Source organism: Trachurus japonicus, chromosome 10 (genome assembly GCF_045865225.1).
Source record: "Trachurus japonicus isolate A0001 chromosome 10, Traja_1.0".
NCBI classification, from domain to species: domain Eukaryota; kingdom Metazoa; phylum Chordata; class Actinopteri; order Carangiformes; family Carangidae; genus Trachurus; species Trachurus japonicus.
In genome coordinates, this window is record NC_140916.1 from 8813897 (window position 1) to 8836867 (window position 22971).

The 22971-nt window shown below is 39.8% G+C and overlaps 2 protein-coding genes across 15 annotated transcripts in view; one reads left to right on the forward strand and one right to left on the reverse strand.

The window, feature by feature from the left end:
• LOC146979359 (LIM and calponin homology domains-containing protein 1-like) overlaps positions 1-8310 on the reverse strand; it is a 98686-nt gene extending 90376 nt beyond the window's left edge. For 10 of the 14 annotated variants that reach the window (XM_085789193.1, XM_085789191.1, XM_085789186.1 and 7 more), the window contains exon 1: positions 7919-8310. In XM_085789193.1, the coding sequence (XP_085645319.1) occupies positions 7919-8026 (108 nt within the window). In that variant the 5' untranslated portion in view covers positions 8027-8310. The remainder of the gene's footprint in view (positions 1-7918) is intronic. The other 4 variants (XM_085789199.1, XM_085789201.1, XM_085789198.1 and 1 more) reach the window with 1 other exon arrangement.
• Positions 8311-13275: 4965 nt separating this feature from the next.
• LOC146979360 (transmembrane O-methyltransferase-like) lies at positions 13276-17065 on the forward strand. The gene is made up of 4 exons (XM_085789177.1): positions 13276-13492; positions 14396-14693; positions 15740-15936; positions 16037-17065. Exons 2-4 carry the CDS (start codon positions 14435-14437, stop codon positions 16379-16381), a joined length of 801 nt encoding a protein of 266 aa, XP_085645303.1. The 5' UTR covers positions 13276-13492; positions 14396-14434; the 3' UTR covers positions 16382-17065.
• The last annotated feature ends 5906 nt before the right edge of the window (positions 17066-22971 follow it).

A 22971-nucleotide genomic window follows, 5' to 3' on the forward strand; every position in this document is an offset into this window, starting at 1 on the left:
GGCTGCATGAAAACAAATGCACAAACATGCACTCATAGAGGAAAGGGAGGGGGGCTAATCTCCATCTACTTTGGTAATCCACCACATGATCACCTCTCAACCCAAACATGCGTGCGTGGTCATAAAGACCCATCTGGACCCAGATTGGCAGGCAACAGGCATTTGCTGACATTTGTATTATAATATGGATTTTTGTTTATCATTTTTTAGGAAACAGAGATAAAAGAATATACAAATCTACAATGTGCAAGTGAATTTGCTGATCCCTTGTTCTTGTATCTCACTCACTAATGCCACTATGTCAAAAGCAACACAACAGGTCTTTTCTCCGCTTCACCAGGAGAGGACAGAAGGCTGCTGTCGAGATTAAGAAGATCATAACCACAGGATTAGTGATTAGCATCTTACTTTCAGGGATTTCTCATCTGCGTGAGTGGCTGAGGCCTGTACAGTGCTGATTTATGTGCTGCTGGCAACAACGGAGGTTAAATCATATTGCAACAGCTATAGCGGTTCATAGTGCCATAGCTCAACTGAGCAGACTGTGTATGGTTATGTTGTGAGCTCTGTAATCAATAGTTCTTTGGGTGCTTCGGTGTAGACCGTTTAAATGACTCTCCAAGTACTGGAGCTACGGCTGACAGAGCTCATTTCACAATAACTGAGACAGGCTGTGCTTCATCCCACAAACAGGGTGGATACATTTTTCAAGATCATCATTTCCTGTATCTTTTAATATTGTAAAAAGCAAAAAAAAAAAAAAAAAAAAAGGGTCACAAAAAACTATTGTGGATACTTTACACTTTATTTCTACAGTTTCTTATGAATTTACTTATTTCTTCAAAAGCTAAAGATCTCATTTTATAGCATATTTTTTCTTTGATCAAAGTATAAAACTAGCATGAATCAGACGATGATCCACTGATTGAATAATGCTGCGACCAAACCACAATGATAAAAACAGACCAACAACAGATGTCAAACTGTAGCTGTGAAAGCAGAGAAACATGCAAAAGACACAAGCAGCTGATATAAATCATGGCAATGTTTAACTTCAACTTGGAATAATACACTTAACTGTGTACCCTAAACTCATCATTCAAGCGGCACAGTCAATGATGGGGGGTGGGGGTGGGGGGTGGGGTTGTGGTAGACGTTGGATTTCCAGCTCATCAGAGCATTAAGGTGAGTGATGGGGGGGACAACCTGAACACTCCTCTGACAGATACTTCCTTCTAAAATTACATTCTTCCGTGGCTTGTAGTCATAGCAGTGCATCTGAAGAGAAACTCGGCACTTAACACATCAGCCCAGTCTGTAGGAAAGAATGAAAATGCCCCCCAACTGGGAATGACATCATGGAAGGACTCAGGAGCGACTGCATGCGGAGACACTGCAGATCTTTCTATGTATATGAAACCGGCTTATCAAAACAGCCTGGGGCCAAAAACAGAGAGGTGTGTGTGGTTTTGCATTTCAAAAGATGTTGCTGTCATGATATCCAACAAAAAAAGGAAAAAAAAGGAGTCCATACTTGTATGGATTATGAACTTTTGCAAGTTAAACTCCAGGTATCACCTGACAGACAGGATATACAGATGGTGACGAAGGTGCATTAGCTTCAGTGGGATTGACCTTGAAACCTTTTGGTTAGGAGCTTTTCACAAACCATCATGACACCCTTTGAAAATCAGACAGGAGGAGACAGCGATCTATTCCCTTCCCTACATGCGTCTACATCAACACAATTGACAGAATTCCTTCACAACAGCAAACACAGCACCGCAGGCGATCCTCATCCTAATGATGCCAATCAGGACTCCAGCTCAACCAACCAACACAGTTTCACAGGACTCAAGGCGCTTTGGAAACATCAACATTGATTTATCTACAATTGAAACAATTGTGAAAAAAAAAATTGCTAAAGACTGGCTACTTCAGTCAGCAAAGCCAACACATTAAGGGAGCAACACATATCAGCTTCTCTGGCATCTCTCCACTTGGGCTGAGTTTCTCTTTCATTTCATGAGAGATAAACAGTTCCTCTCTGACTATCTTGTTTCCACATAGCCCTCCAACAAAAGTTCATCCCAATCTGACCTGAGCGCAAATCTTAAACCTACTTGTATGTTGTTAACACAATCAAAACTGTGCAAAACACTATGAAGAGTTCTGCAAAGTAACAGGGATGCATCTTATCCATACCTATACCAGTGTGGAGAGATGATATATTGCTTTTACAGGGTGTGAGGATCATCAGTGTCAAAAACACTCCTCTTGGAAACAATTACCCACTTTATAACAATTTCCTTGGCTTGGCTCATTGTTTCCTGGCAGTTTAACTCCTACACAGTTTCCGTGGCAAACACCATGGGCTGTCATCAGGTCTGGTCCCATCTGGCACTTTCACCTGATAAACTGGAGCTCGTTCCAGTCACATTAAGTTGGCTCCCATTGTCAGTGCTTCACTTGGGCTACAATCAATCACCATGCAAACATGTTTGTTTGGCAGCGTAGTCCACTGCTGGACGTCTTCCATTGTGCCGTACTACGTGACTTATTGTGCAAAAAACACGTTTTTCTGTTTCAGTTGGGACATAAAACAATAACAGATACTGACAAGGTTGGATACTGGATGCAGCTGTGAGATTGTGTTAGGTTTTTGCACAAAAAAAATGAAAATAATGAAGAAATATATGAATAAAAACATTCCCTACAGTACAAATAACATTGCATATGGTGGTAAGTATTGCACCATACTACATGATCAAATACTGGCCCAAGGCTAGTTGACTGCTTACATATTGCAGCAGTGTACCCATATCAAAAACTAACAGAAGCATACTGTGTATAGCGGGGATTAAATCTTCACTCACAATAACACTGAACTGATTGAAGAGACGACTTAAAAACATGGATCAGCCTGGTGTGGTTTGTCTGCTTCACACAATGATATCACTGGATTGATATCAGCTATTGATGCAGATGTTATCATTATTTCTCTTAAGGCACATCACAATGGAAGTGAACATGCCACGACTTGGAGCAGAGGGAGACGTTGGTGGTGCTGGTGGGAAAGAAAGAGAGATACATAGACAATACAGAACAAATGGAGAAGAGTGACTGAGCAAGTTTAAACAAGAGCTGGAAAAAACCAGACGTATCGCCAAGAAATATTATTTACACATACTACACATTTTAGACACATGACACAGTTGTAACATGCTTAAACAGAGGCTGAGTGTCACTGGCAGATACCTGAACTCCCACTGAGCAACAGTAAAGCCAATGAAGTTAAAAATTCAAATTTCACTCATTATCTATCTACTCACTCTCATGTCGACTAAGGGCTGGGAGAATTTTCAGCAGTATTTGTCCATTTAATGGTTGTGAATGGTGCTCACTTTTCTTCTTCCAAAAGGACACACCAAAAAACACCCAAATACCTCCATGCTGCTCGTCTGTAATGTCCCTCTTGTATTGAAGCCCCGACATGAGAAATTGTTCCGCCGGTGACACAGGAAGAGCAGTGAACTGAGACACTTATTTAATTTATTTCGGAACAATTTCTCATGTCGGGGCTTCAATACAAGAGGGACATTACAGACGAGCAGTATGGAGATATTTGGGTGGTTTTTGGTGTGTCTGTTTGGACGAAGAAAAGTGAGCACCATTCACAACCACTATATGGACAAATACTGCTGCGGGGACCCCCCCGTAACTCAGAGAAGGCACGGAGGACTCTGAAAATTCTCCCAGCCCTTAATCGACATGAGGGTGAGTAGATAATGAGTGAAATCTGAATTTTGGGTGAACTATCCCTTTAAGAAACTATATAAATTGTCAATATTCCCCTTATAAATTGGGCCTATTTGATTTAAATGATAGATGTGAAACAATAAGTCAATCATGAATCAATGAGTCAACTGACTCTTCAGTTGTTAAACAGTTGTGAAAAATAAAAATCCTCAGTTTCCAGCTTCTCAAATGAAGGGACTTGTTTCCTCTCTGTCCAAGATTAATGGTTTCAACTGAACTTCTTTGTGTTTTGGTTGTTTGGTCTGTAAAACAAGACTAACTTTAGGTTTTACTCTCATCTCTTGAAAGCTGTGATTGGCATTTTATCACAAATTTTGACCAAACAATTTACGAATTAATCAAAAAGATAATAAGCGGATAAATCTGTCATAAAAATAATCCTAAGTAGTCAGACTAGACCCAAGTTAAAGTATGAAGACAGTCTGAGAGAGGTTGAGCAATCCTCTAGTGTGTTCTGAGATGTGAAAAGACAGACTTTCTGGCAACAACTGACAGTCTATTAGACTTAATTTAATTTAATTTTTTAATTTTTTTTTTAATTTAATTTTAATGAATATGATTGACTCCCTTAGGAAAACCAGCAAACAACATGAGATACTTCAGGGGCTTAAACTGTTGTACTTGGCTTTATGTAAACTAATACAATGTCTCACAACTCGTGTGTGAAACTGGATTTACTGGAGTTACATAATTTAAATAAGTTGCATTTTCACTAATACATGCTGTGTGTTTATTTTTATATTGGATGTTGTTTCTTGAGAAATGTTTAAATCTAACAAAGCCACTGGTTAAAATACTCAAGTCTGACTCCAAGTTATCATCTGACTGTGTTTCTTTTAAATGAATTTGCCAGCAGCAAAATATTCCTCAACCACCACTGAGAAGAAAGACAATTTATCAAACCACCAAGGTGTGGGTTCTGTAAAAAAAAAAAAAAAGAGCCAGTCAGATCGTATCATTGGGTTCCCATCCACTCAAACTCCCTGTGGCTATGAGACACAAATCAATCAGGCTCAAAACTCATCAAAGGACCAGTCTGGCTCTTCTGAAGTTCAGAGGAGCTTAAACACCGTCATTAACTGCAGCGCCACTGACGAGATGGTGAGAGGAAGCGGCCGTCGAGGAAGTAATGAACGCAGGTGTGAACACTTCATATCAAGGTGCTGGGTTTTTACAGACGGTACCGTTGAATGCTATTTTGTCTGAGCTTCGTTCCCATAGTGGCACATTTTCTTGTTCAAAAGTGGACGATAACAGTTGACAAAACTGTGGTGAATAAATGAAACCTAGTTGCTTGTGGCGTGCAGCTTCTCACAAGTGCAGATGTGTTGGTGCTTTAGTGAGAGCACATAGAAACAACTACAGCTGCTGTGATTGGTCAGCTTGAGCTCCTACATGTTTTCAGTGCTGGTTTAGAGATTGTTAGTACAGGAAAAAAACAAGAGGCAAGTTCAAGATCCAGCAACACCTCATTCATCTGCATTTCCTCATCTAGCAAAGTTGTTAAAGTGCAAACAACATGAACATGAGTTTATGTCTCAATTCAATTTTCAACAAGTCATTAACAGTGCAAGCCCTCCCACCGTTACCCATGACACATGTGCAAAGGATTACATTTGATATGTAACAAACGCATGTCAGCTTCACAATTCAGGCCACGTCCATTGAGCGTTGCAGCAATGAACAGGAGAAAAATATCTTACACTAAACTATAAATCAGCTCCTACCCCAGATGCAACCATGTCAGGACCACCAGAACATGTTGACAGAGAGGCATAAATCTGATTTTCAACAGCAGCCTTGAGGGTCTCTATGTGGTCAGCTAGCGCGCGGCAAAGTTCATATTATTCTCACCTGCCAAAACAAACCGCCAAGTTAATAGGAGAAACAAATCATCTCAAACAAACTTGGTACGAACAGGCCTTATAAAACTACCAGGGGGTGATCCAACATGCCAGTGCATGGCAAATCTGTGATATGCAAATGTTTTCTATTTGAGTCACACTTTTTAATGATGTATTTTAATGTAGCACACACAGGGGTCTTTGTTTCCTCCATTAGTTGCAGGATTAACAGCTGCAAGTATCATTAAAAGAATAAAAAAACAACAGGCAAAAGGCAGGAGAGAGGTTGTTTCCAACCAAGGTGAATGACAGACGAGGTGCACCACACCAGAAACACAGGTCGCCGCTGTTTCTTTGCATGTGCTGATTAGTCACTGGCAATAGATGGCGAACACAGGAGCTGTTGTTACAACCTCTCGCCTCAAGTCCTGACACCTTATATGACACAGCAGCTGAATATAGGCAGTCAAAGCCTGGCCATCGGGCTGCTGACTGAGGCTTTGTGTTCATCCGTTCACTAAAGAACCAGTGACCTGTCTCTGGTTCCCTGAGGTGGCTGAGTGGGTCCATCACCAGGTGTGTATAGGTAATGAAATCAGCCCCCATGGGGGAAAGGGTGATAGAGGAACAACACAGGAGCAGTATCAGTTCCTCTCCACCTTTTCAGCCCTCGGCCCTGAGCTGCTTCTGAGATTCTAGGTCAGTAGTGACTTTTTAAAGATGTGATATGGGCCTCTAGAGGAGTGTGGTGATACTAAGTAGGCCTGTAACGGCCTCTGACACGCTTAAGGAGGATCTATCATATGTAACACTACTTTGAGATGTCATGTACCTCCATATCCTCATTTCAGTTTAAACACATCATGTTAATAACAACATGTAAACATATATTAGATGCTAGGAGGATATAGAGTTGAAAATAGTGTTAAATTATCATCCCAAAGTAGACTAATGGATAAAACACAACATGTTTTAACACTCAAAGTGTCGAACTTTAGCAATGAGAAATCTGACTGTTTGCTGCATACCTGTAAAATGTAGAAATGCAAATGGTAGGTGGAACAATCCTGTTAACATAAATGCAGTTTGGCAGCTGACAGTGATATGCATTGACAACAATGGTTAAGCCAGTACTACTTCTTAACATTTCACCTATTCATGGTGTCCACTTGCATTATTAAGAGCCTCAGTGCTTATGCTGCTTATCCTACATTCAAATGAAGCAACACACCTGAGTAGCAACAATTATCGGCAAGAAAGAGAAGATAGAGCAGTAAACAGTAGAGAACAATTACACAACATTACAATATATACATAAAAATGACAAATCTACTGTGTTAGGAGGGGAGAGGCTGGGGGGGGGGGTCCTCTGCTATGTGGAGGCCCTATAATCCCTACAAACAGTCCTGCCATACTAAATCACAGTGGGCTTCAAATCTGATATTTAAGCCTTTCTGTAAACCTCCGAAGTGGTGACTACATTTCTAACAATGTGTAAGTGATAATCATCCGGTTTGACAAGAGGAAAGCTCACTGCAGGATGACAAAGTCAAACGCAATGGGGGCTGGCAAGTGTCGTGATTGAAATTCTCCCAGAACAAAACCTCGTTTGTGTGATTGTTCACCGGGCTCGCAATGAGGCAAAAATCCATTCCACATGATGCATTCATTGTTTTCAGCCAAACATGCACCAGGCCCCACAGCAGCCAGAGCTACTGTACAATGGCCCTCACCAAAAAACAACTGAAAGCCTGCTGCAACATTCAGGAGGGTCCCTACAAATATGTGCACCATCCTATGAGGAATGTTACTCCCTTACAATAGTTATTACCATTACAGGTACATATAAGTAGCTAACTATGTTTGTTTTTTGGGTGAAATCAACTAGGCACTAGCTTTTCTCAGACACAAGTTAATAGAGGAATTTTACAATAGAAAGATCAGAGGACAGATAAATCAGCATATATGCGATTAACACGCAACACACTTTAAGTCTCCTCCGGGGGTACTTCATAGGAATAAAATTGTCCTCGTCTGAGTGAAATAGTTGCTGTTTGAGTCACATTTCAACAGGTGACGAAGCAATAAAAATCAAACTGCCGTTTAAAAAAAGGAGAGGGCGCTGCAAATACAGGTTGCAAACCAGTAACTAAGGCCACACAATTACCACACAACAAAACACCTGCGCGGAAGGGAAGCACAGAGTCACTAGAGAGTTTCCACAGTATTTGGTTTCCCCTCTTCTTGTCACTCACCTCTATCCATTTCTGCGCCTCTTGAAACGCGGAGTCTGCGGCCGACTCAGTCACTGGGTGCTGATGCTGATGATGAGACTGTCCTATGTCTGCAACCGGACTTGCCATTGGCGTAGAAGCGCAGCTCTTCCAAGTATTTAAAGCTTGTTTCCTTTTTTTCTTTTTTTTTTTTAAGAAAATGTGACAAAGCAGCTCAGAGCCGCGGTATTTCCAGCGAAATCAGCCGTGAGCCGTGTCAGTCTGCCCGGTCTCCTCCGTCGGTTGTAGGTTGTTGGTGTTGCAGCAGCAGAAGCAGCAGCACCGGCGAGGCACACGAACCAGTTGCTGCTCTCCGCTGTCGCTCCTGTCGGCGTCTGTGGAGAGGCAACCAGCGTCAAGTCAACCACAGGCACACACACACGCGACTTCCGGTGTGAGCATACAAAATAAAAGCTTCAGTGGAAACTCAAACTGCATTATTGAGGTGCATTCAAACAAAGCTAATTTTGTTTATTTGTGGGGATCCCCAATAGCTGAGCTCTAAAGCACCGCTAGTCTTACTGGGGTCCACATTTAAAAACAATTTGAAACGGGTTTTTTTTAAGGGTTCTTTGTTTTTTGTTTTTCATCCCTCTCACTTTTACTTTATATGAACTGAAAAATGTATTGGCAACTACTGATTACTTTGCCCATGGCTTATTATCATCTGGCTGCCAAATGACACAAAAAATAAGCCTACTTTTACCCCAGTAGCTACTAGTCTGAAGTGCTTCATGGCAAATATTGTCCTTTCATTCCACTTGTGTAGCAGCTTTAGTTTATTTTTATTCTCTTAAGGATGCCTTGGCCAAGATGAGCAGCAGCAGGATGTGCATAAACACGAATAATTAAACATTAAATAGGTAACAAGAAAGAGACCGATAAGTGAAAACGTTTTTGCTTGTGTGTGTCTGCCACTGATGATCTGACATGTAGTCTAATTTATGGCGTTTTATAGCTGATTAGATTTTGATAAGTCAATCTCAACTCTTTTCAAGCTATGTGTATGCAGAGCGATATCTATCGCTCTGTGTAACTCATGTCCAAAAGGAGCAAAGAGAAAACAGAAGAAGATAGCATAATATTTCAATGACATGTAAACATGGCACCTGTCTGCTAAAACATGAGATACCTTTCATTTAAAATGGTAAAATGACTTGTTAGTAACAAGTTGTTACAAGTAATAAGTTGTTACTAACCATAACACAGGAACGCCTAAACTCCCTGACCTCAAAAAACCCACACCTGTTACCTGTTGTTGGTGGATTTCCACGGGTAAACGCTGCGGCGGCCATGTCTACTCGCAGCTGTAGCCGTTGTGGACGTGTTCGCGCCAAACTGTTTGAAAGACCAAAGACGACCAATGGGAGAAGTCCAGTATGTGGCCGACCAATGGCGTGACCCCATCATTAACAACGCCCACTTTCAAATCGTCACACAGGAAATAGGAGAAACTGAGAACAGTAATAAACGTAAAACAAAAGTAAGAATACGGTACCTGGATGCCAACCGCCGTAAAACGAAAAGAAGAAGAAGAAGAAGAATACGGTACGCAAAATGGGTGAACGGAGGTGATTAAACTCGATGCCCAGTACAAGGAATAAGCTCAAACAGCCAAAACCCTGGAGGAAGAGGATACCACAGCATTTCTAAGGGTCAGGGAAGCAGCTCAACTACAAGCTCCCGAATTCAAGGTGGGTTTTCAGTCAATGTTATAACTTTACATAGACAAAAACAATAACGTTAGGCCTACATTACCCATCTAGACCAAAACAATAACGGGTAATGTAGGCCTACCGTTATTGTTTTTGTAACAGTGCACAGCTTTCATCGATGCTAACACTAACGGCTAAAGCTGAGCTGGGTGGCTGAGGCATGACACGTGTAAGCGAAAACCCTTCTCAAATAGTTAAAACATGATTAAAACCATCTGACAAGACTTGTCAAGAATTTCTTCTGGGGATGCGAGTTGATGCTAGCTTAATTTCTTCAGGTGATGCTAGTTCTCAAGGTCGTGGCCCTGTCTCCGAATCGACTAGCTACATCTTTTTGACATTTTTTTTCTTTTGTGTGCGTGACACACTTGTTCAGCTTGTGTAATGTAAGTTAATGTGATATGGACCTGTGTCTGAAATAAAGCTTATATATTAATGCAATTCAATAATGAAAAATGTTTTATACATTTTAAAAGTATCTGCTTGTTTAACCATCTGGAAAAACTTGGTTTCACCAGAGTGGGAGGAGACTAGCAGGTTATGTGCTGCTGTGTCATTTTGTTCAATCAAAATTTTGTTTCAATTAGATATGGTTATAAATCTTCTTTTCTTTCTAGCCAAGGAATAATGTATACGTCACATGATTAGTATGAGTACTGGCACTAAAGGGTCTTGAAAACGGTCTTGCATTGGTTTGGTCTTGGTCTTGTCTGCCCCCTCAAATTCTTGGTCTTGATCTTGACACGGTCTTGGGTTAGGTTGTCTTGACTTCAAAAAAATGTCCTGGATTTTGATCTAGAACTAGTCTGGTGTTGTTTGAATGGGCATTTATTTAAACATAGGGTAAGTGTACCTATTAAGCCCACCAAATCTGCTTTTCAGCCATTTTTAATATATACCACCCCAATTTAAGTGAAAACATTTTAGTTCAAATGATAGTCTATTGTCTAATTTGAAGTGTCAATCGTTCATTTATAGCAATTTTTATTGTTTTTATTGTTTAATTTGTCAAAATATACCAAAAATCTGGCATGGGCTTAATGGGTACTTAATGTACCCTTTAAGCCCATGGGTGTTCCAAATAAGCCCACTTCATGATTTGTTGATAAATACATATATATATTTAAAAATCTTAAAAATCCAAACTTATTCTATTAAAATATGTAATCTCTTAGCTCTCAATAGCTATTTTCATTTTGTCTCCACTCCTCTCCTCGGCCCTGTAAACGGCATTTGAAATAGGCATGATCGGCCTATTTGCTGTGTTGTCAACACAGAAAAAGCTAAACTTACAACATGTCTTCTTTGGAATGTAGCCAAAAAACTATTCATGAACAAAATAAAAATTAGAATAGAAATTACTCTTCGGTACTTAAGCTTTCAATATCTGTTGTCATTTTGTCTGTATCTCTATCCTACATTATACAATTGGCATTTACATTTGGCCAAATTTTCTGGTCCAGCCAGCTGGTTGAAAGTGTTTTTATCTAGATTTCTGAAGACCCAATGACTGAGAGAAAGACAGTTTCCTGGTTCAATACTATTTTAAGGATAATAAATTAATCAATTTCAGTATTAACAACTAAACAAATAACTTTTTAAACATAAAAACACAGCTTAAATAGAAAAAATGAATAAAATGAATGAATTGGCCGATGCAATATCACTAATATTTAAATTTGGGTATTTAATTATCTGAATTATGAAGCTGATTGATTAGGTGAGGTCAAACTTAGGCAGGAAAGTGGTTCAAAAGTCAAAAGGAAGAAACTCTCCATTGAAACACAGCCAGTGGGCTTAATGGGAGCAGGTGGGCTTAAAGGGAACATCAGTGAATTACTGGTTAAAAATCTGAATATTTTTATTCTACACACATGGCATTTAAAAACAACTACATGACATGAATCTATATAAGCTGCACTAACATAACATGAAAAGTATTAATTGATCATGTATTTAAGTAATTAGCTATACTCATTTACATCTGCCCTAAATGGTGTGATTTTTTTGCTACTGTCCCCTTTAAGCCCACTTGGTAAAAATGTTAATTAAAAAATAAATAAAGATAAATATTCATATGTATTATCAATTTAACAATAAAATAGGATATTCTGCATACAAAAATGTAAACTATCCATGTTTATCATGCTTTATGTCATGGCAATGAACAATGCTATGCAGTGGCTGTGTGCAGTGGCATGTGGGCTGTTTGCTAGCATGCTAAAATGCATATTTTGAATTCAAAAGAAAAACAATTTCTAATTCTAGAAAAATTCTAACACATGTTTTATTTAAAGCACTAATCTCTTAAATTTTGGTAACAAATGAGTTCTTAGCTAAAGTCGGAGTAGAAATATGGAATAAATATTGTTTTTTCAGGGCATCAAAATCACTGAAGTTTTTTTGCAACTTCTTCGGGAGCAGCAGGCACATGTCACACATATGCTTCGATAACTCAAGATTGACAAATCTGATTTGCTTAGAATAAAAAGTATAATTTATGTAACAAGCTGCTTCATTGGAAGAACCATGAACAAGCAAAAATGGTGATGTAGTTTTTTTTTTTATTTGACTCAGAAGTCACAAGTGGGCTTATATGGTACGTGGGCTTAATAGGTACACTTACCCTAATCATTATGGTATTTTTCATTTATCATAGTTTGAGTTATGTATAAAAAACAGTAAACAGTGTTGCATTATTGTTGCCAGTTATGTCTGACAAGATTTCCCACTGGTCGAGTCCTTATTTGTCTGTCAGTATTCAAGGCTTTTATTTTGGTTGCAAACCCTCTTTGATGCTGGTGGTAATCCAGCACTTGTTGGCTAACTTTACATACTCAGACTGACAGGACCAGCACACACCGCAGTATGATTCGCTCCAATGGCCAAAAATACTCAGAGCAAGCGCCCGCTCCACCACTAGCCAATGAGGGCAGCGACACACTGGGGATCTCACACCCACTTTCGTTATATGGGGCAAGTGACAGAGCAGAGAGTTCACCGATTTACGGCCAATGCACACAAAAACTGAGATTCACCTGTGACCTTTAGTTATTGAGGCATTTAACAATTAACTTAATGATACTTTTAAGGCGCTTTAATATTTGCTGATCACTATCTCATAGCCTATCATCTCATACTTTAGCCTAATCTTTAATGTAATCTTGATGCAAATGATGGTGTCTGTGATAAGTTAAAGAAACAGAACTAAGCTGCTTTTGCAAACAAATAGTTGGGTAAACATAAAATTTCACCTGGGATACCCTCCGTAAATCATACAATTGTTAACATGAAAATCCTTTTCTGGGCAAAATGAATGAACTGTTAATTTTATTCATGCATTTTTTTTTGAGTACACTTAAACCATGTTTTAATCAGAAACTTCCTCCATGGCCATTGTCTGTTGTCTGATGTAGCCTATCTTATAGTCAAGGAAGCCTTTAGGTCAGATGATGTGACTCAACTTCCAGGGCCTGCAGACTTCCAGTGTTGCCCACAGGGATGGGGATATTCATACATCTTTGCTGACCTCTTGGGGAAAAATGCAGCACTACTGAAAACCTGCAGGAGGGGCTTTCCGATGCACGTCTACTGTGTGTATCCACTAGTTGCCACACCTCCCTTCTGTCTCCTAGGCGTCTACTTCCTGGATACTACAAACAGTTTACCGTGCTTTTCCTTCTCATTGATTTTTCTCCCGCAAGATCTACATCGAAGAGAAAATCATGGTTTAATTTTCACTGAGGCTGTTCTCAACGTATGTTGGTCACGTGTTTGACTTGCCAGAGTGACTCCCACCTGTGTTTGACAGGACGCACTTTGAACCTGCACAGGCAGCTTGGTAAGTACAACTGCTATTGTGTTATTACTTCTGTGCCAACTTTCTTTTTTTGTTTAATCAGCTACTAGAATACCTAAGGGTTTATTGTTTGGACCTACACAGAGTTAAACACACATGTTTATTATTGCAAACTTTGTGAAAAAGTCGTATATGAGGTTATTTTTATCTTTATTAAAATTCCAGTTCAGAGTCTGTTTTCTACTTTTCTGATTTTTTTTTTTTTAACAAGCTTGTTCCGATGTGTTTTCGTTTGTGACTTATGGTTGCTCATGTTACAGAGTATGTAAAATTATGTAGACCTACAATTCTGAACCATAACGATTTACATTATTCTAGTAAACTAATAATATAATGATAAAACACTGATTTTATAGGTCAAAAATGCAACTGCTCATTAAAAAAAATAATAAAATCTTGGTGTGATATACTGTGTTTACTTTAAGTTGACTCCCAAAGGGGCTGCACATCCATTTGTGGTAAAATACAATAAAATGTGAAGTGGCTTCTCTCAGAAGGATGGCTGAGAGTCTGCAAGTTTCCAACACAATTGCATTATTTATTCAGGATAAGCTCCTGTTGTATTGTTTGACTGACACAAGCATCTGCAGACTCTCTCCCCACCACAGTGCAGAATGACCACATTTAGCCAGCAGGGGGTGCCAAAGGCTAATGTTTGTCTTACCTATTTGTTAAATATATAAATGTAAATGTATAAAAACTGGTGCAAATCCTATCTTGACTGCTTTTTGAAAGTGCTAAGATGCAGATCATTTAACAATTTCACCCCCCCCCCAGTATTTTAAAACAGTATATCACACCATTTACTGTATGGCTTTATTAATCTGCTGAAAATTCTTATGTATCATATAATCTTATCTCAGCTTCTCCATGTTTCATCCACAGGTTTTGAGGTTTCTCACTTTATCTCCAGCATCCATCCAAATGTGGCTGATTGCGGTGTCTCTCCCACTACTTCCTGTTACCATCATCATGGTATCCAGCCGTGTCCGTGTCAAAGTTTCTACGTTGTGGTGTCGAGCTCTGGGCTGGGCACTGGGGCTGGTGCGAGGGAAAGTGTGTGTCAGGAGCACCCACGCATTTTTGTTCTCAAACTGCACCCATGGCAAAGTTGACAGTGTCCTGGAGACCTTTGACCTTTACACTGAGACACATCCCTCTTTATGCATCGGTCCAGAGACTGGTAAGTAAGCACGAGAATCACTTCATTCACCAACTAGTAGTAGGCTAATGTCGGTTCAAAATAGTACACAAGTTAAGATTAGCTTTACACCAGTCTACTTACACCTGAAATTAGTGATGCATCTGGATATTTGGATCAGGAGCTCAAAGCTTTGAAGTCAGTCAGTTGAAAGACTATACCTTTGGTTTGGTTGGACTTTCAACTAAAGGGAAAATTGTATTCAATCAAAACCTTGCCTTACAGAAATGTACAATAAATAGCTACTAAGAAACGTGTAAAACAAAATGTGGTGAAGGAACATGAGGGATTACGAGAGCAGCATGGATGAAACTAATGTTGCTGATTTAGTGAGTTGCTGTTGATGAAGCTTCCTGAGAGTGGTGCTCTTTCCCTTGCTTTAATAGCCAGTGTGGCAGAACGCAGACCGCTCCCACTGACTACCCGTTCCTTTCTCTGTTTTATGTTCAAATAACTCAACAGGCATTGCTCAGAACAGCAGTAGTAAAGGTGTTAAAGCATTGGCTAAATGTTGAACCAGAAGTTAATTAAGGTAGAAGGAAAAATTAGTCTTTAAAGACACTTTATGAAAACGTCAAAACTCATTACTTTAAAAAATAAGTCTGTAACTTTGGAGATTTGTTTCAGCATTGCAGAATGAAAAGAGACTCCACATTAGACATTATATCAATGGAATTAATAATACTGACAATTATGTTATTAAGTCTAATTACTTTGTTCTGCCTACAGGCAGGTTGATAGAAAATCGTTAGTTGAGGAAACTGCTTCTCCCATGTTCACAGTATATCAACCTGAACTCCTTTAAATTAAATAATCAATCTTTTTGACAATCCAGATTAGTAATTAGTCGCAAACACAAAACGAATATGGCACATTATACCACGATTTCAGTATAATGTGATTAGTCAGTCGTCCAGTCCTTTTGTCAGTAAAGGCACATTACACATCGAACTACTCTAAATTTATTATCCAAATGACAAATGGACCCCAACAGTGAAAGTAACCCCAGGCTTGTTTTGTCGGCTCAGGTGAGGCGTTGGATGAGGTGGTGAGGCGTGTCCGTCCCTCCAGGGTGTTGGAGCTGGGGATGCACTGTGGCTACAGCTCAGTGCGCCTGCTTCGTCTGCTGCCCTCTGCAGGCCAACTGATCACAGTGGAGCTGGATCCACTCACAGCAGACCTAGGAGAAGAAATCATACTGGTGGCCGGCTTCAAACACTCTCAGGCACAAACTTTTGATGATTACCACAACTTCATGAAAAAGAAACCAATATCTAACAAAGAGATTTTAAACCTCTGATCTTCCATTTTCTCATCCCCCTCAGTTCCAGGTGTTGACATCTAGCTCAGCTGAGGCCATCCCAACATTGCGCTCATTTCTTGAACCTGATCAAAAACACGGGGGAGGCTTCAACCTGGTGCTAATGGACCACGAACCCCAGCAGTACCTACAAGATTTACTGGCTTTAGAGAGAGAAGAACTCCTCTGCCCCTCTGGCTGCTCCGTCCTTCTGATCAATAGGAGAAGAAGAGCTGAGGACCTCAGAGAAATCCTGGAGCACGTCAGAGTGAGAGCAGACTGCTGCAGCATCAAGACAGAACTTCAAAATATGGTGGAAATCTTCTACCAAAAGGAAAGTGGTAATGTTGAATGTGATAGCAAAATCTAACAGTGTCTGATTTAGATTAGTGTTCACAAATGGTATTAAATACTTCCAAACTGTTATCAAGGGGTGTTTGAAAAACTACTTTTCTGTTTGATACAATTAGAAAATAAATTAAATAGTTGTATCTCTGTTTTCCATAAAGATTGTTTCAAACTTAATTATAAGTGATATTGTGAATTGAAGTCAGCAGTTTTCAGTTAAAACTGTCTGTACTGTTAGGATTGTTAGAGTTCATACAAGTGACAACAATTACACACAAACCAAATGCAGATAGAAAAGGTTCAAAATATTCACTTGTTTCTCCTAATGTGAAAACCCCAGAGTGCTTGCACAATGGTTTCTTTAACCAAAACAAAGGACAGATTTTTAGAGGTAGAGCACAGAGTAACCACTTGATGGTGCACTCTGCTTTTCAAAAGAATAGAAACTCGGGCATTGACCAGGGTCTGACAAGGCAGCGAGCCTTTAAAGGAAAATACCACCTATTTGATGTCGTCAACATCTTCTCTGTTGCTGTTACAGAGAGTAAAGTCATCCTTTTGAATTTCCTAATTTACCCATTATGAGATATTTGACTTGCAGCCGTCTTATTCTGACACACACTCCCTCTTGTCCATGTAATGTTATGTACTTACAGACCCGAGTGTCAGTGTTTACAATGAAATAAATAAAGCGTTATTGAGGAAACTGCTCTCAGTCGATCTTTTACCCCCCCCCTTTTTACTACCATCAGCAATCTTGCTCTAAGTGGCTATAATGTCTGAGATTCACTGTTCCAGCAAGCATCCTAAATGAGGAGAATCAGCGTTGTCTTCTGGGTAGAACTCAGATGGAGGTTTTCTGAATTAGCCTCTAATGGCACTGCTGAGGCTTTCAAAGCAGCTGGAAAGCTATTACATGGTTTAGAGACAATTTAGTGCTGAATTTAAATAAATAATATTTGTGCAATAACACGATTTAATTAAATGCAATATTTCCAGAAGCCTCCGGGTGGGTCCAGACTCTGGGTCACAGCGTGGTGAATGTTGTACTGAGTAAAATTATGCAAACTTACTGCAGTTAAAGAGAGACACAGAGAGAAAGGGAGTCAGGGGAAGGGGTGTACATTTATAAATTAGACATGGAGGTTAGGTAATACACAGAAAGGGATGAGAAAGCTGGAAATCCATCCAGTTTAACTGCTCACTGTTGTGCATCTCTATAGAGCAAAGCAGGCAGTGGTGCTGGTACAATATGACTGAGCTGCATGAATAGTTTATAATCTTATACATGGATCACTATTTGCATAGCAGGGGAGGCAGCAATTGATTTTGTTGAATTAGATTTTGAGGGAGGAAAAAAAAACACAGATTTCCAGGAAATATGTTCATGGGTTGTTTGCCACTCGGGTTGTTTATTATTTATGAGGTGAACAACACTGACTCCTGTCTGACAAAATAGCCAAAACTCCAGCTTACAAGGTTGCATGGATTTCAGGGAAGTTTTTTTTTTTTTTGCTGTCCATCTGGCTTTAGTACTCCTATAGTGAATCATTAACCAACAAAGTCAAGCATATAATCAAAATATAACTCCTTCCACATCAAGATGACCTGGGAAGAAAAGACGACGCCCACTCAGTAAACGATTACCGGTATGAAAGTCAAAGGAGTGAATATTATTAGCGTTAATTAGCAATCTGGAGCATTTCACTTAGCGAAGAGCAACATTCAGGGTGGGTGTAATCATCTGTGAGGGATTTGTTTTTTTTGTTGTTATTTTTTCATCCATTAGAAGGAGTTTGTAATTTGTGTTTTCTCTGAATGAAAGAACTATGTGTCTTGGTGACAACAAAGATCCAAGTCTTTGGATTCTGTTTTCTAGTAGAGTTTGTTGTCTTTGTAAATATTTACTGCTGTGAGTTTCTCTACCAGCATGTATGTTGCAGTTGCCTGATATTTCCATTGAAGATGGAAAAACACTAAGTTATTTCTTCACAGACTGTACCCTGAAACAAGAATTATGGTTAGCTTCAGATCACTATCAAGTCACAAGTTAGTTATCTGATACATTTCTGTTGTATCTGATACAACTATTAATACACACGTATTTCATGTTTTTGTTAACCTTTCATGATCTTTTTTGTGATGATATTTACAAATTTGGCTTTTATGGGCCCTCAGCCAGCTGTCATGTACCACAGGATAATGGCTTTTTGATAACAGCAGCATTACACTCAACACATGTTGTACCCAACATGCTCCCAAATGGCCAGTGTGTGTATGTAATTGCACATAAAAGTAGACGGACTGTAATGACTGCTCATTAGCTTCCACCATCACACCACCTCAGCTCTGACAGTCTCCCAACTTCCCACAGTGCAAGTGCTAGTGCCAAGACATGGTCAATTTCCCAGCTGTCGGAGGTGATTTAACATTTCCTCGCCGTCCTCTCTCAGAGCACCACTAGTATACACAATGATGTACAACCCAATGTAAACACCTTGCACTAGGACCAAGTTCCCTGAAACAAAAACAAAAAAATCCTGTTTTTAATGGCTTCAGATTCTAGGTTCCTCCTTTGTCAGACGGTGAACTGTGCTATAGAGGCTGGAGAGCGGATGTAAACACAGCTTTCGATTATAAATCAAACCCTAAAAAGAGCCACGCTCCGCTGCCCTCAGGCTCTCTGCACAAAGGCCCTTCATACCCAAACACCCCACATCGCACTGCTGGGAACCTCCAACCCACCATTCACCGGGATAAATTCACAGCTGAGACAGAAACTTCCTCAGTAGCTGCGAGCGTCAAAGTTATGCAGAGAATGTTATATTCATCTTTTTGTATTGTATTTGCTGCCATGACCCTCTATGCTTCACTTAGAGAGGAGATGGTCTGTTGATATACTTCATTTAATTACACATACCAAACTGATGAATATGATCAGTAGTGTGATATTCTGTTCTTGTACATCAAATTATGACTTCATGCACACTAGAGCACAATGAAATGGAGCTGTACAATCAATACGCTTACTGTAACTTCCACACTTCACTCCACTCCACTTCCATAGGCCTGTGAAAAAGTCCTTACAACTAAATGACATAATAAACTGTTTCACAATGATCCATCTGAGTATTTCCTGACATGGCCATATGGTTTGTCAGTATAAAGCTGCATGATATCACATCTGATCCATTTCAGATAGGGATATTGCGATTTACTTTGTATAATCATGCAGCATTAATAACTACAGCCAAAAGGACTCATTCAGGAACTTTACTGATGTGGTGCTGTTATTTTTCAGGTTTAGAAAGTAAAACAGCATCTAAAGGGAAAAGTCATGGTCATGATTAAATGGAACCAACCTCATTTACATGAAGTTATGTTGGAAAGGTCACGCTCTTCACATGGCCACCAGGGTAACTGTGTGGTAATTATAAGCTAAGTCTCTAGATTAAATGTCAAAATACACTGTTTTCTCCACTTGTATTTTTGTGCCTGATAACAAAATAACTATCGGATAAATAAGTGACGGTTAAAATTACAGCTTCCTCAAGTAACCTTTGTCACATCAGCGACAATAAAAGCCAAATGAAATCAGCGCCGACTTCCAGGAAACAAAGAGGGTTTTGTCGACCCAGTCATCTCCACTGACCTCCTCCATCTGCACATGTCCCAGCCCTTCAATAACGTCACACTATGTCCTAATTTGCCCCTGATGGACAAGAGTCATACCTCCTCCAGCTGCTACATGGCCTTGGTGCTTGAACATGAACTTGAACCGAGGCTGTCATTCTCCTTGGGAAGGTGGCCTCTTGTAAATATAAGACACTTTGGCATTTGGGCGAACTGTGAAGGCTGTCTGTCCATTTTCAGTATCCAGCCACATCAGGACACTGAAATTTCAGAAGTCACAGGGACGAATGATGGGGGGAAGTGTTTTGCTCGGAGTTAGGAATTAACTACTGAAATGAAGATGACAGTTATTCATTCATTTCATTTCATTTATTTGTTTATTTGTAACGGGACTCTGTGTATTCATGAACATACAAATGTAAATTCTGTATTCAAACTGAAAATAAAGGCTTTTATTGCATGATGAATGGGAATAAACATTATAGATCCAACTACAGTCTACTCCACATCCATTTACAATGCTTATAACAATAACAATTTGTATTGTTACTGTTGTTGTGAATTGGCACAGACCTGCAACACAACAACCCAAGGTTGTGGTATCCTTTGTTTATTTCTGTTCTTTTTCATCAGCATGTCTAATGGCAGCATAAACACTTGTTTACAACAAAGTCATTTTAAATTCACACCATGTTTCTACTCAGGCACAGAGAGAACAATCCCCCCCACCAACAACACCACCACCACCCCGCCTGACCCCCCTCCTCTGCGGCTGGTTCATCAACTGGAGTGGGCAGAGCAAAAGGAGAAAGGAGACTCCTGATGGCCTCTCCAGAGACCAAGGGACTTCTATATTTGGTACGCTGTGATAGCCTGCCCCCCAACACCCCAACACACACACACACACACTGCTCACACTGCTTTGTACTGCTCACTTCAGGTTGTATAATAATGTTGTGTGTCCTCCCGCATTTGATTGCTGTTGCTTTAAAATGCTGTTTTTCCACAGTGACGACAGGCTTATTTAAAGTCCGTCTGATGTGCAGTTTTAAGACATTACAGTGGGTTTTCAAGGAGATTAATCGGCTCAGGGTTTGGTACAGTTCCCCTCCCTCTGTATTTGTACAGTGCATCCATTTGTCTATGTATCTATCTTTCTATCTATGGCTACAGAGGGAAGCTTGATTTAGCCACCTGGTGTTGGCCTTATCTTTCACCCAATCAATCTTACCTTCTGTTTGTCCAGCTCTTGCCATCTCCAGGTCCAAGTTCTCTTGGATTTGCTTAGTGTTTGAGCAAGCTCATTTTTCAGATGGTGTCTATTTTCCGTGAGTAGACTTTCCTTAGAGCTAGAATTATCTTTTGAACGCCTCTTTCATCTCGTTCATTCAGCTATTGAGCGTCTTCATCCTGCTGCAGCACACTGTTTGACAAACCCAGAATCACCATCTCTCTGTTCCTTCAGCTTTGTAGCTGGCGTATTTGCGCACAATTGATTTTCCAACTTTGCTTTATTATTTTTACTTCACAACTGCAACACATATCCAACAAATGATTATACTCTAAATATATATATTGTAATCACACCAAAAGCCACTGGCGTCCTCATGCAGCCATCTCTCTCCCTATACGTTATGTTGCAGTATTTAATTTAGTTAATTAGCTGCTCCCATATGTTCTGTCCCTCCCACCTCCTTTCAGTCACACTTTTTTTTCTGTTTAAAATTGGCTCTTCGATGCTAATTTGCTACAGGCAAGAGATTCTTTGCAGGAATAACATGTTTAAATAATACCCAGATTAAACAGAGAGCACAAAGATGGTTCGCAAACATCATTAGAGTGAGACATGACTGATTCTTTTCATTTTATTCAAACACGCACACACACGCACACAGTGTTTCAAACAGGAAGGCTCTGCTATGCCCATGGAATGAGTTTGGTGACCTCTCCTTTACTGCCTGTCATTTTGATGAGAGTCAGCTATTGAAAAATTAAAACGCTCAAGTCCTCTCTTTTAATCTGTGGAGTGATCTGACAATGAGAAGTGACTCTACCACCCGCCTCTGACCCACACTTCAACCTGCAACACACACACACACACATGCACATAAGCATTCGCACACATGCCCTCCCTGTGGAGAGAGGGGAGATTGAGAGAAAATAGACCTCCCACCATGTGGTGTCTTAAGAGGGTTGAAGCCTCTCAGAATGCACTTTCTCTGCTCCAGGTTGAAGAGACCTCCTACGCTAGAGAGTTTTATTTTCGGGGAGAAGCGAGACAAGCTGTCCATGTCTCATACTTCAGACATTAAGAGCACTAATTTGGTGCAGAGGGAAAATTCAACGAGCACGATTTCCGTCTTCAGACACTTTCACCAAAATGTAGACGATAGCGCTTCATTAGAAATACTGATATATCTTGAAGTGCTGTTTAGAGCTCATTTAACCTATTTCATCATCATAGTATTCACTCTGACATCAATTAGGTGAAGATATATTTATAAATGGGCTGAACACAGTAAACTCCAGGTACTTGCTAACAGCCAAAAGCAGAAGTACGTTATAACATCACTAAGTTAATTTTAGAAGCACTAATACAAACTCAATGGAAATGGAGACTGGAGGGAAACTGCAGTTCTGGCTTCTGCTTACAGCCGACATCTGTACGCTAGTTACATGCATTAAGATTTGTGAAAATTCACTTTCAGTCTGTAAACACCTTCAGACTTTAGATTTCACAGTTGAATATTTCAAGGCAGGGTAACATTATAAACATAGACACAGTGGGAGCCTGTCCACAGAAAATAAAATATATGTTTGTGAAGCACCTGGCTGATTGAAGCGCAAGGTTTGTCATTGTTTACAATGATATGTTTTATTCAAGTGCTTTGTTTGTATCAGTCAATGCTTTTATTGCACTGAGAAACATTTTTTGTTTTGCTTTTCTGCCTCATGTTGCGATGCCTTTCCGACTCACAG